General features: G+C 36.8%; 1 protein-coding gene and 1 long non-coding RNA gene across 19 annotated transcripts; both read left to right on the plus strand.

Moving 5' to 3' along the window:
* Positions 1-571: 571 nt before the first annotated feature.
* LOC103407555 (uncharacterized) lies at positions 572-7,847 on the plus strand. Of its 18 annotated transcripts, XR_011578636.1 has the most exons (11): positions 578-876; positions 1,445-1,513; positions 1,890-1,945; positions 2,069-2,108; positions 2,219-2,278; positions 2,626-4,340; positions 5,933-6,043; positions 6,111-6,196; positions 6,936-7,023; positions 7,263-7,316; positions 7,629-7,847. It is a non-coding gene; the product is annotated as an uncharacterized lncRNA (long non-coding RNA). The 18 variants fall into 18 exon arrangements; XR_011578634.1 differs by lacking the exon at positions 7,629-7,847 and having other exon boundaries at positions 572-664; positions 789-876; positions 6,936-7,507; XR_011578626.1 differs by having other exon boundaries at positions 6,936-7,316.
* Positions 7,848-11,425: 3,578 nt separating this feature from the next.
* LOC103415865 (octanoyltransferase LIP2, mitochondrial) lies at positions 11,426-13,329 on the plus strand. Its single transcript, XM_017326948.3, has 2 exons — positions 11,426-11,565; positions 12,387-13,329. Exon 2 carries the CDS (start codon positions 12,390-12,392, stop codon positions 13,095-13,097), a length of 708 nt encoding a protein of 235 aa, XP_017182437.3. The 5' UTR covers positions 11,426-11,565; positions 12,387-12,389; the 3' UTR covers positions 13,098-13,329.
* Positions 13,330-13,554: the final 225 nt, after the last annotated feature.

Here is a 13,554-nt window from a genome sequence, read left to right on the forward strand (position 1 = left end):
GATAGAGACAGACGGAGCGAGAGAGAGAGGGAGAGGAAGGAGTGGGGATCTCAGCACCCTTGCTGCAGATCCTCGATTTCATGAGAGTGGGAGAGGGGGGACAGTCAGAGAAAAGCATGGGGGGCCTTCGGGACTCGCAGACCCCGCAAGAACGACACAGACGGTCTCGCCTCCGTCGTCTTACTCCTCATTTCTCTGTCTCTGGAATCGATTGATCTATTCGAAGAGGATCGACAGTTCTGAAATGGTATTTAGATTGGTAAGGTTTGTGCGTGTGCGGTTGATGATCGTGGAAGCCAGCGACACCCAGACTGCAACATCGAATCCTCTCCGATCCTTATTCCCAAAAGCTCTCCCTCTGATTTGTCATCAGGTAAGAAGGAACCTACTGGCCTCAGATTGGATGATAAACGTGAAGAAATCACACTGACCAAACCGTGAGCATCAAAGATTGATTCTTTTTTTTCCTTCAATATAAAAAAAAAAAAAACTTCAATTTTTTCGATTTCTTCGAATTTTTATTTTATTTTTTCTAAATTTTCTGTTCATGGTTTTTTTTTTCCTTTTCTTTTCAAGAATTCAACAATCCCAGAGGTTGAAAACCACTGAGAAGAAAAGATCTCTCTCTCTCGATCTACTTTAAAGTGATTGAAAATTGGGTTTGGTGATTTTTCTGCTGTTTTTGTATGTTTTAGCTATTAATTGCCTTATAGAGGTTTTTTTGTTGCTGTGATATTTGTTGAACTGAAAAGGGTTTGAAGGCTGCTGCTTTACCGTTCGATTTGCAGATTCCATGTTGCATGTGCTGCTTTATTGCAATTTTTTAAATTCATGTATGAGGTACAAGGAAGATAAACGACTAAAAAACAAGTAGAGGTTGGTTACTAAGCTAAAAGAACAAGTGGTATTTTTTGGTTAATTGGTTGGGTTTTCGGATGGCTCTTCTGGGTTGTTGTTAATTGTATGTTTTCTGATTGAATTTGGCATCTATTTATCCAACGGATTAGTGAGCTAAAACTACAAGTGGGGTTGTTTTGATTTTTGGGTTGTTTAATTTTCTGTTATTTTATTGAATTGGATTTTATTCAATGGGGTTAGTGAACTAAAAGTGTAATTGGGTTTGTTTTGGTTTTGAATATCAGAGTCTTACATATTTGATTATTTATTGTATTTCTCCATCTAATGCATATGTGAAAATCATGAAGTTAGAAGATCTTGGCTTAGTTCACTTTATAACTTACAGTGCATGCATGCTACCAAGGTTAGAGGTAGAACACTGGATGTCAACTTAAATTTATATATTGCTTAATTTGATTCCTCTGTTCTGTTAAAGCTCACAGAGATGGTGGGGAGGATGAATTACTTTATTTTTATTGTATTATAAATAGTCTGTTTTTTTTATTTCCCCCGAAAGTCTGCTTTGCTATTTAATCCTTCTTTGCAGGCAAGGATTTTAGGTTTGAATGCAAAATGTTTCCTCAAAATAGGAGGTTGTTGTTTGATGTCAATCAAGGTTTGTGTTGCCCTTATTATTGTTCTCAAAACTGCTAATATACTGTTTCAACTTATCTTTTTAGGCTATTCTGCCAGTTTTCACCTTTGAACATGTAGCCCATTACCTATAATTTCCCAGTGACTAAACTTTAGACGAAAACTTTTATAAATGGCCACTTTAACTAAATGTCGTACAACTTTTTGTTAAAAATTGTCCCATTTTAGTAAGCTAATAAATTATTGGTATGCACGTATGGACCGAAAATTAGATGGAATGTGGTTGAACATGACGATTGGGGGAAATTAGGCATTTTGGTGTTTTCATTTTGTTTGTCGCATTTTGTTGTTCTTGCCTAATTGTGATTTAATTAGTTTCGATTTTTAACTTTGGATAGGTGCTATTTCACATTTTGTGCTCATTTTGGAAGTGATTCATAGGTGCTCTGTAAAGGTTAGTCTTATACTCATTTTTTAAAAACTGTGCATAGTAGTAGGTAAATATTGTGGCGTGTTAAAATCCTTGCTTTTGTGGAGTCTTTTTTTTTTCTTCAGATTTTGGGGCTTTTATTTGCAGGCTTCGAAGCTCTTTGTACTCAAGTAACATCGCCCTTGAGGTGAAATCTATGAATTTGACATATTGTTACTTAAATTTAATGAAAAGAATATTATGCTTGGTCCCAATTACGATGAGGAAATTAACATGACTCTGGTTTTCCTTTATTAGCTTTTTGTTGAAAGGTTGAGTTCGATGAAGAAATATGTATTTGGATTAGGCTCTGTTCAGGTGATTTTTTTTTTTCATATTCGTTTCGGCCTGGCCATTAGTAAGATTTTCTATATTATTAGTAGGGAGAAACAAGTTTCTATCAGTTTGTTAATATGGATTTTCTTTGTCATTTCAGTGTAGTCATAAGCTAGGTTTAAGCCTTGAATTGGTTTCTTTGTAGTTGGATGTGCATTTAACTGCTTAAAATCTGTTTGTTTCGTGTTGAGGACTAACTAGGTTCGCTAGATGCAAGAGTTTTATTTTTTTTACATTAGAAATTTAACCTCTGTTGCATACCTGAGGTGAGAATTTTGCTTTTATAATTTTTATTTACTACATCTAATGATCTTATTTACGAATTGCAGGAAAAAGTTGTCATGTCAAGCAAACAATTGAGCCATTTAAAAAGTTGGTGAGTATCTTATGTCTTGGTTTGTGTTCAAGCTTGGGTTTCTTAGTTAAGCATCAGTCAGTATATTGTCATTCATTTATTTAAGATGTGGTGGTACTGTTGATGACATGGCTATAAATCACAGGATTTTTTATTTCTGGTAGAAAAAGAAATTTAAATTGAACCAATTTTTGGTTTTTTGTGTTTGTGGATGTGGTGTATTGTTATAGCTTAAGAAGAAATTAAGAAAGTTTGGTCATTTGCTTCTCGACTTAAATTGGATTGGTTTTTTTAAATTTTTATTACATGGTGTTTTTAGTGATGTTGTTGCAGCTTTGAAAAAACAAATTTGAGGTTTTTATTTAGTGAGACAAATGATTTTTTATTTGGTTAAAGAGGGGGTGGGGAAGAATAGAGAAGGAGGTAAATTGTGCTAATAGCTGCTCGAATAGGTTGTTAGTATATGGATGGTTAGATTAGGAATTTTTTTATTGCATTTTGTGATTGGGATCTAATTGCAGGTTTCATGTTGTATGTCTCAATCTTTAGATATAAATTATTTGATTAATACATGGTGTTGGCTGATTTAAGAGCGCACACACTTATAATCTCTTTTAATACCATGTTACAATACGAATGCTACCTCAAAACCAGCAACAATAATAAGTTGACAGTTGATCGTTTCAATTTATCTGCAAGGCTTTTTACTTTACAGATTTGTAGTTCATGCTCTTAACAGTTAGCAATGTATTTAGCAGTTTTTAAACATGAAGTAAATCTCTGTGTTTGAAATTTCACACTTGACCTGATTGGAGTCTAAGGTTTACAACTATATTATTTAATTGTTGAATTTTTCTTCATGGAATACCCTGCATTTTTATGCCTTTTCTTTTTACTGATTTTTTAACCCTTTTTTTTTTCTTCATGGAATACTCACATTTTTCTGCCTCTTCTTTTTTTGCTTCGGTGGCTGAAGCACCACCTTAATGGCCACATCAAAAGCAGCTTTCACATTCAATTTTATTCTCCCAAAAGCTACAAACGTAGCTCCAATGATGGGTCGAGTAAGGTCCCTCAGTCCATGATTCACTCTCGATCATCCTTTCCCTTTTGCATGTCGGATGAGTGGCTGGATTTCGAAAGCTAAGTTCAATTTTTAATTCGATTCTTTATTGTTAGCATAGATTGTCATCATTTCTGCCTTTTTGCTGTGAATTATTTCCAGATTTTGTTGCACTGTTAGGTCAGGTTTTGAGGGTTCCTTTATTTGGTTTTGGGGGTTCCTTTATTTGTTTCGTTTTCTCTCATTTTGCGGATGCATCTCTGTGTTCTATGTATTGTTCTTAAGTAAGGTCAGTTTCCTTTATTTTTTTTGGGTTTTCAGTTTGTTAATCTGTGACTCTGTGTTTAGATTTTTCGTTCGTGTATGATTAAATGGGTATTGGGTTTTGGTTGTTGAAATTATGATTTTTTTCCTGCTTAAGCTTCTTGCTCATTTTTCTGGAAATGGGAAAAATTGAGGAAATTGATAAAATGGAAATGGGAAAGATTGGTTTTTTAATTTTTGGTTTTGTGTTTCTGCAGGTGAAGTTTCTTTGCCGGGTGGGAAAACAGAGGAGGGGGACAAGGACGATGGGGACACGGCGACGAGGGAGGCGAAAGAGGAGATTGGTTTGGATCCTAAGCTAGGTATAAATGTTTGATCTTTCATCACTATTTGTTTCAAATTTAAGTTTGATTGAGCTCAAATATGTGCATTTGAGTGGACACAGAACTTGGTTAGTTGAATTATATGTTTGCGAAATTGCAGATTGATGCGTTAGTTTCTTTGTATTGGAAGGTGAAGGTTGGGAACTTGAGTTGAGTTGAGGCTAGAAAGAAAGGCTCGAGACTTATCATTTACTTTTCGTTTGCATTCGAAATGAGTTTGAATGTAAGGTTTAGGGTATTAATTTAAAAACCAAAAACTGAGTAATCATACTGGTAGATTGGAGGTGTTCTTTAAGAAGTATCTAGCTGACATGGTCATTTAGTTTGTAATGTACTCATTCATTCTTTGTGTTGTTCTGTTAAGTACACGTCCTTAATATCTACTAACTTTAATCATGTGCATCTGAGTTTTCAAGATACATCCTCGGAATCCATAATTTGTTGACGGGCTGGAGGGAGAGGATTGTTGGAATTTTTGACTTGGGTGCGGGTGGGTGTGGCTGTGGGTGATGCATCGGTCAGAGGGTTGTTGGGGGGAGGAGAAGAGGGGGACAGAGGGACTGACAGATTGGAGAGAAATGGTAGCTACGGGTTTCGACTGAGTGGGAGAGAGATTTAGCTAGGTCCTCTGCCAGGACCTATGGGATTATGTCCACTTTTAGACAAAGGCCGGCAATGGTTGGCTTGGTGTTTGTGTGCACCGAGCGCAATGTCAAGAAAGAAAGGTGAGAGATATAGTGAGTGGTGGAGAGGGGATGGGACATGACGGTGTGGCGGGTTGGTGGGTTGCCAAAGTAGCGGGTTAGGTGCTAATAGCTGCTCGAATGGGCTATTAGTATAGGGATGGTTAGATTAGGATTTTTTTTGGCATTTTGTGATTGGGATCTAATTGCAGGTTTCGTGTTTCATGTCTCCATCTTTAGATGTTAATTATTTGATTAATACATGGTGTTGGGTGGTTTAAGAGCACACACGCTTATAATCTCTTTTAATACCTTATTAGAATGTGAACATCCAGCTAAAAAACAGTAACAATCATAAGTTGAATGTTGATTGTTTAAACTTATCTGCAAGTCTTTTTACTTTATAGATTTGTAGTTCATGCTCTTAACAGTTGGCAATGTATTTGGCAGTTTTTAAACATGGAGTAAATCTCCGTGTTTGAAATCTCACACTTGACCTGATTGGAGCCTAAGGTTTACAACTATGTTATGTTTTCTTCGTTTGTGTTGTCTCATGCCTAAAAAAACCCAATATATGCAGCAGGGCTGTTAAAATTGAGTGGATTTTTTTTTTCAGATTCCAATTTTAGTTGGTTTCTGTAAAGATTGTAATGGTTTCCTGTTTTTAAACTCTGAAAATTTTACTTGGTTTGTTTTTAATTTTTAGTTAGGTTCTCTAAAAAAATGTCTTTCAGTGTCCGTCCTCTGTGTGTGTTGTTAGATTGGGCTGTTTCTGGATTCTTAAATTGTGGTCATTAATGTCGTTTTTAGCTTTGAATTAAGTTGGAACTACTAATTTAACTAGAGTGTTATATGCTTACGTTACAAACCAGTTTATCATTTTCATAGAAAATAACTTCAATGAGGATCGAACTTGAAGCTGAGCTGACAGGTTTGCAGCTTCAGCATGAAGATGAGTGTGAGAAGATGCAGGATGAATTGGATCTTCAAAAGTCTAAAGTACATATCTACCATTAAGTAATTGATGTTTTTGTACCTTTTACTTACAGAATGATAATTATCGCAGGAGGAGAAGCAGAGGGCATTACTGCAAATGCAGTGGAGAGTTTTGGTAATAAGCCACAAGAGGACGAAGAAGTGAATTCAAAGAAGGTTGGCTTTATAATAGATAACTCTCTCTCTCTCTCTCTCTCTCTCACATCCACAAAAACAGATTCAATTACTATAAGTTGTTTAGTTGCAGTTGATTGGATGTATTAGTTAATCTTAATTTTAGTCCACATAAATTACCATGGCTATGGAAATTGAACTAAAAAGTACATTTCTTTTTTAAAATTGAATATTTTTAATGCTACCAGGATATAGGTGGTTGCAAATTATTTACTCCACTAATGAAGAATTTGTTAAATGCTATCTGTCTCCATCTAAAATGTGCCCTTTTTTTTCTTAGATAAACAATCTTTTCACTATCTTGCATGCTTCGGCAACAAAGATTAATAAAACTGCACATCTATTATAGACAGAGAGATGTAGGGAGAAGTTGGAATTGGAGAGAGAGAGGGTGAGGGAGGGATGGGGTTGCTTTCCGAAGATTTGTTTCGAATTGTTTCTCCAATTCTTTCTATTTGTTTGGGATTGTTTCTTTTTTACTGAATTATTTTGGTCCATGCCACTAAAATCTGATTTATGCTATTAATTGCTGCTTAAATGTGACTTTTGGTATTAATTTTTTACCTTTCATGTTTATGCTGCGTTTGGATTCCATTCGAATCAAATAATGTCGTTAATCTTGATATGAATTCTCTCTGCAACAATAATTAGGGACTTTAGTTTAAATTATCACTAATTTGTTCTTGCTTTGGCCTTGAATCTTGGTTAATTTGGACTGCAGGTGGTTCTGATATGAAGGAGAAGCTGCAAGAGCTTATGATCTTGCTGCACTTAAGTACGACTGTTCTTTAACTCATATAAACTTTTCGGTAGGGTTCAAACTGTTAAGAGTTTTATGATTTTGCAAAAACTTTTAGTAGCAGTAACTTGGTCTATTTGCAGTTGCATTATTACACTATACAAAGCTAGCAGCAGCTTAACCCCATTCACAAATACATATTTACTTCGTCTTTGGCGTCTACGCTTATTGCTGTCACTTCTCCTTTGTACTCTTCCTCTTTTTTGACGAAATTACAGTCTGCCCTCAGTCTCCGGCTTTCTTTTGCAGTTACACCCATGTGCTCTCACAGAGGGAAGCTTATGGCTGACACTGTCGCTTAGGGTATATAATCTTTGGCATGCCATTGTCTTTATTTAATCATTCTTTGAATGAAATTCCGATAGACATCTACGTCGTAGTTTGACTTTGTTTTTCATTGCGCAATCTGAGTTGCCCCAATATCTTTTGTATGCAATTTGGTGTAGACAAGTGGTTTTTGATGATTTGGTATCTACAATTAATTACCCATACAAGCATGAGTTTCGATTGCGGTCTCGATTTTTCCTTCAATCTGCAATTGATTTTTCTATTTTTTGTTTGTTGCAACTGTCGATTATATGCGCATTATTTTGCTTTTTGAAATTTTGATTGCAGTTTGCTTTCTGCTGGACGTTAAACGTTTTTGTTCAATGATTATATATAGCTTCAGATGAGGAGACTAAAGAATGAGTTTTGGATCCTAATTATGGCTGCTCTTTCCTTGGAATGGGAAGTGCTTTCGATTCTTCTTCGTTTTCTTTTCTTTTCTTATTCATGTTGTTAAGGCTGGTGCATTCAAGTCCCGCGGCATCGCGCGGGCTTATTACTAGTAAATACCTAAGCCATTACCACACCATTTCTCACATACATTTCACCATTTTATACTATCTCATCTCATTTTATTTCAATTCTTCACATTCTATTCTTTTACCTCTTCCAATAATTTTTCCTTTAAATTTTTCAATAATTTTCAAATGGTCACATCTTCAATGAAAGGAAGAGCTTGGACCCGAAAAGAAGATGAAACTCTTTGCAGGGCTTATAGATGAGCTTCGGAAGATAGTGTCAAGGGTAGTTTTTAAACAAGTGAAAGTGTTTGGACCCATACGTCCAAAAAGTACTATGAGTTCTACGGAGGCACCACTCCACCGAATCCCGGGAATCACGAGAGTTGTTCTTCAAGATGGAAAACAACACAATCTCCACCCTGGTACTACTTGGGGGAGTTATTATAACTTAAACAACATTAAACAAAACATTTAACAACATAAATTTTAGGGAATCTCCAACCGACCTAGTCAAAGGGCTAAAAATAGCTCAGAATGACACGAAAGGTGTCTCCAATCGAGGGCTAGACCAAAGAGCTTGTGGGCCCCACCGGGCAAAAACCCCAAAATCAGGCCAATAGGCTGGCCATTTCCAGTCATCCAGCCATCCCTCTAGCGCCAGAATGTCAAGTTTGACATTTTGCCAGCTCTCCAGCTCAGCCCATTTGAATGCCAACAACTACCTGGCATCAGCATTACGCCAGCTAGCAACGGTTAGCTGATGTCATGATGTCATCAGGTTAACGTTGGAATTTGAATTTATTTTTGGACGAATTTAAAAAAAAAATCTAATTTTTTTCCTATAAATACCTAAGCTATTTCTACATCATTTCTCACATACTTTTCACCATTTCATGCTATATTACCTCATTTTATTTCAATTCTTCACATTCTATTCTTTTACATCTTCCAATAATTTTCCTTTAATTTTTTCAATAATTTTCAAATAGCCACATCTACAATGAAAGGAATGGCTTGGACCCAAAAAGAAGATGAAGCTCTTTGCAAGGCTTATAAATGGGTATCGGAAGATAGTGTCAAAGGTAGTTCTCAAACAAGTGAAGGCGTTTGGACTTGTACGTTCAAAACGTACTATGAGTTCTACGAAGACACCACTCCACTGAATCCCTCGAACCACGAGAGTTATTCTTCAAGATGGAAAATAACACAATCTCCATCCTAGTATTACTTGGGGGAGTTATGCAACATTAAACAAAACATTTAATAATATAAAACTTAGGTCATCTCCAACTGACCTGACCAAATGGTCATAGGGCTAAAAATAGCTCGGAATGACACGAAAAACGTATCCAACCGAGGACTAGGCCAAAGGGCTTGTGCGCTCCACCGGGCTAAAACCCCTAAGTCAGGCCAGCGGGCTGGCCATTTCCAGCCCACCCTCCAGCGCCAAAATGTCAAGCTTGACATTTTACCAACACTCCAACGCCAGAATGTCAAGCTTGACATTTTACTAGCTCTCCAGCTCAGCTCATTTGAATGTCAACGGCTACCTGGCGTCAACATGACTCCAGCTAGCAACGGCTAGCTGATTTCATGCTGCCGTTAGGTTACCGTTTGATTTTTTTTTTTTTTGACGAATTAAAAAAAAACAAAAAATCTATTTTTTTCCCTATAAATACATAAGCCATTCTTACACAATTTCTCACATACTTTTCACCATTCCATACTCTCTTACCTCAGTTTATTTAAATTCTTCACATTCTATTCTCTTACCTCTTCCAATAATCTTTCTTTTAATTTTTTCAATAATTTTCAAATGGCCACATTTGTAATGAAAGGAAGGGCTTGGACTCGAAAAGAAGATGAAGCTCTTTGTAGGGCTTATAGATAGGTCTCGGAAGATAGTGTCAAAGGTAGTTCTCAAACAAGTGAAGGTGTTTGAACTCGTACGTCTAAAAAGTACTACGAGTTCTACAAAGGCACCACTCCACAGAATTCCCGAAACTACGAGAGTTGTTCTTCAAGATGGAAAACAACACAATCTTCTTCACCCTAGTACTACTTGGAGGAGTTATTCAAACTTAAACAACATTAAACAAAACATTTAACATCATAAAACTTAAACGTCTACTCCATTAATTTTTTTTTTTTGCCCAAAGATGTGGAATAAGATTCTGTTGTAGATACTTATTTGTGGCACGTGAATGTATCATCATATGACACCTCATGTACTCATTTAAAGAGATATTACCAGTTCTTGGATCCAAAGACAAATTAGGCCCATCATATATTTTCGCATCAGCTGGGGAGGCATAGGCCAACATTCGAAGTGCAATAGTAAACTTTTGATGAGGTGAGAAACCTGGGCGGCTTGCTCTATCCATCTTCTATTGAAAGTATGGATTGACATGTTGGATATCATGAAGTAAACGCTCGAAGACACGATGCCTCATTGGGAAGCGACGTCTGAAATCCTCTTCTGTGTACACCGAATTGGAGTTGAAATAGTTGTTCATCAGTGTCTCATGCGCGATCTCTCTATTTCGTGATTTGTAAGAGTGACCACCAACAAAGCTGTTCTTAAGTTTCCTCACACGCCAATGACCCCAGCCCTTGCTGCCATATATGTTGTGTTGCGCCATGCTTCATTTTCTTCATCGGGCTCCTCATCTTCTCGTCTCATATGCGCCCATTTATCTTCCTATCCGAAAAATTATTAAGATTACATAAAGATAAGAAATCTGAAGAGTTACTCACGTTATAAAATAATAGATTATGTTTGGCTTATGGTCTTTTGGCTCCCTCGGTTGGAGATATTTTTTGTCAAATGGCTATGTTTGGCTTATGGCCCTTTGGCCCCCTAGGTTGGAGTTGGTATAAAATATGGCATGAAACAGTTCATTAAAATATAATTTCTTGCAAAGCTGTAGGGTTAAAGGGAGCCATTTGGCTCTCCTTTGGTTGGAGATGGCCTGAGATAGTTGTATAGTAGGCTGCACATATGAAAAAAAAAATAATAGACAATTGGCACTTTTTTAAAGGTACTTCAAACCATAAAATTTCACTAGGAAATAACTTTTGATGATATCTCTGAGTTTAAATTTCATGGTTGACAATTATCAAATCAACTGAAAACTTTAAAGAGGAATAAAGCTTTGACAATTTAGATTTGAGACAATGCGATGCAGCATGTGCTTATAACTCAAGTGGTTAACAATTTAAATTATCATCTACACTTATGTGTTTGAATCTTTCGAGCATGTTTACTTTTTAAAAATGCGTATTCTTACCAAACCTTAAAAAAAAAAAAAAACCATCTACAGTTCTCTGGTTGAAAGTTTTGGAAGGATGTGTGCCTTTTAACAGTAGCTATAGCCTTTTTCCAGATCCATTTCTACCTAATTCACCCCCAAGTTCGTGATCTGGATCGTTGAAATTTGATCCAACGGCTACAAACAAAGAGCCTCTTTAAAAATTATAATAACGGTAGCCGTTATATTAAATTTCAACCGCTCAGATCACGATCTTAATGGATCAGGTGGAAAAGGTTGGGCCTCTTTAGGTATTAGTCATACTTTTTAAGGTTTGAGATACCTTAGGCTTCGGCATAAAAAAGAACAAAAAGTAAACATGCCAGCAAAGTCTAGAAGTGAAACGCTGCGTTGAACTCTAGAAGATTAGATTGCGGAAAGTGCTGTCACAGTCAGCAAAGTCTGGTTGGCTCGGAGCTTCTCAATCTCTCTGCAGTGGCTGGTCCAGCTTTCGTAAGACTCTTAATTTTGTTCTTAATTTTTGCTCTTTGAATTGCTTGAATCAATGAATCCACCCTCAACATTTGACGCCCATTAACTGTTCGATGAAATGCTGCTTCGAATTTGATATGATTGGTAGTGTAAATTTTGAATCTTTGGCTACTATGAATCTACGAACTCAAGCTTAACATTTGATGCCCATCATCTGTTTGATAAAATGCCGCTTACATAATAGCCTTTGAAGAGCATTGGGTTTATTCCAGTTTCCGTTTTGGTTGTAGCTCTGGCCAAAGTGAGCTGCCATGGCACCCCAATTGTCAAACTTTAGTCTTTCTGTGTATGTTTGAACCTAAATTCTATGTGCAGAGAACGGACATGTATCGACGTTGTGGAAGTTGCATCGATGACCATAACGGATGTCCGGTCCATACAAGCATTTGAGTGATTCGCACTTAATTCTCCAGCAACTTATAATGTGCCAATACTTATTCCTTCATTTATAGAAACAAGAGGACAAGTGTGCTCAAATTCGTATATCATCCATTTGATATGCTGTGAAGTCATTGTGTTTTCGCTTTTCTTTCGGAAACTTGTGTCCTGCTTTATCAAGTTACACCTGGAAGTTGAATTCTTATCGACTTGTATCATGCTTTAAGTGTAAAGTTTGTGACTTGGAATAAGCAATGTCACCCTTCCCTCGGTTTTTTTATCTATCAATTTTTAACATGCTAATCATTTCTTTAGAGTCTATAGAATGCAGTGGATGCATGTTGAGTTAATTTCATGTGACGATAAAACTAAGATGCATAATTAGTTTATACTGTGATCTACAGGAAATGAGAGTTCCGCGAAGTCTTGAGGTCTTGAGAATGGGCTCCATGAGCTATCTGGAAGCACTTAAGCTGCAGGAAAAGCTGGTTGCTGATAGAAAAATTCATAAGATTCCAGATACTCTAGTGTCCCTGCAACATCCACCTACATACACCCTTGGCAAACGACGAACTGATCACAATCTGTTGATTCCTGAGACCGAACTAAAAAGAATAGGAGCTGAACTGCACTACACACAAAGAGGAGGAGACATTACATATCACGGTCCACATCAAGCCATTTTATATCCCATTATTGCTCTTCGGGATATGGGGCTTGGTGCTCGTAAATATGTGGAGAAACTTGAGTCAACTATGATTGACTTGGCATCTCTGTATGGCGTGAAAGCTTGTCCTGGAAATAAATGTGAAACGGGGGTTTGGGTTGGAGATAGAAAAATCGGAGCAATTGGTGTACGGATTTCATATGGAATCACCTCTCATGGGTTGGCATTCAACATTGATCCAGATTTGAACTATTTCAAGCATATTGTGCCTTGTGGCATTGCAAATAAAGACGTTACATCATTGAGAAGGGAGACAGACCTAGCGCTTCCTACCGAAGAAGTAGTTCAGGACCAGTTGATTTCTTGTTTTGCAAGACAATTTGGTTATAGTGATCTTGTATGGAAGGATGCTACTTCAGCATTGTCAGAGAGCGGGGAAACTGAATGAGATTCTACAATTGTGTGCCAAAAACGAATAAACGATGTAAGTTTTATACTCTTCCATTCATTTGTTTGTTACAACAATTGATTTGAAAATTGCTGGATTTGTACATCTTGTATTATAAGTAATGTGGAGAACTAAGCTCAAGTGATGAGGAAGGGTGGGAAAATGGGTTTAAGCATTTGACCACATCAAATGTATCCGAAAAAATGTATTGCGAAATTAATCTGTTCAGTAATTTCCGTTCTTGCTTCCTTTTTTTGTCATCTTTAGCTGGTAAATTGCTCCTAATACAGGATAGTAGCTTGTGGTGAATCTATGGTGTTGAAAACTCCTTTCAGCCTCTACACAAATCCTAACTTGTTTGATGATAAAACCATGCCCTTCCAATTTGCATGTTTTACTTCTTCTGTGCTAGGATATTTTGCACTAGTAGTCCCCGACTGCCCATAGTTTCCATCCC

This window comes from Malus domestica, chromosome 03 (assembly GCF_042453785.1).
Source record: "Malus domestica chromosome 03, GDT2T_hap1".
NCBI classification, from domain to species: domain Eukaryota; kingdom Viridiplantae; phylum Streptophyta; class Magnoliopsida; order Rosales; family Rosaceae; genus Malus; species Malus domestica.

Excerpts from the sequence above, each read along its gene's own strand:
- LOC103415865 (XM_017326948.3), top strand. The coding sequence starts at position 12,390 with ATGAGAGTTCCGCGAAGTCTTGAGGTCTTGAGAATGGGCTCCATGAGC.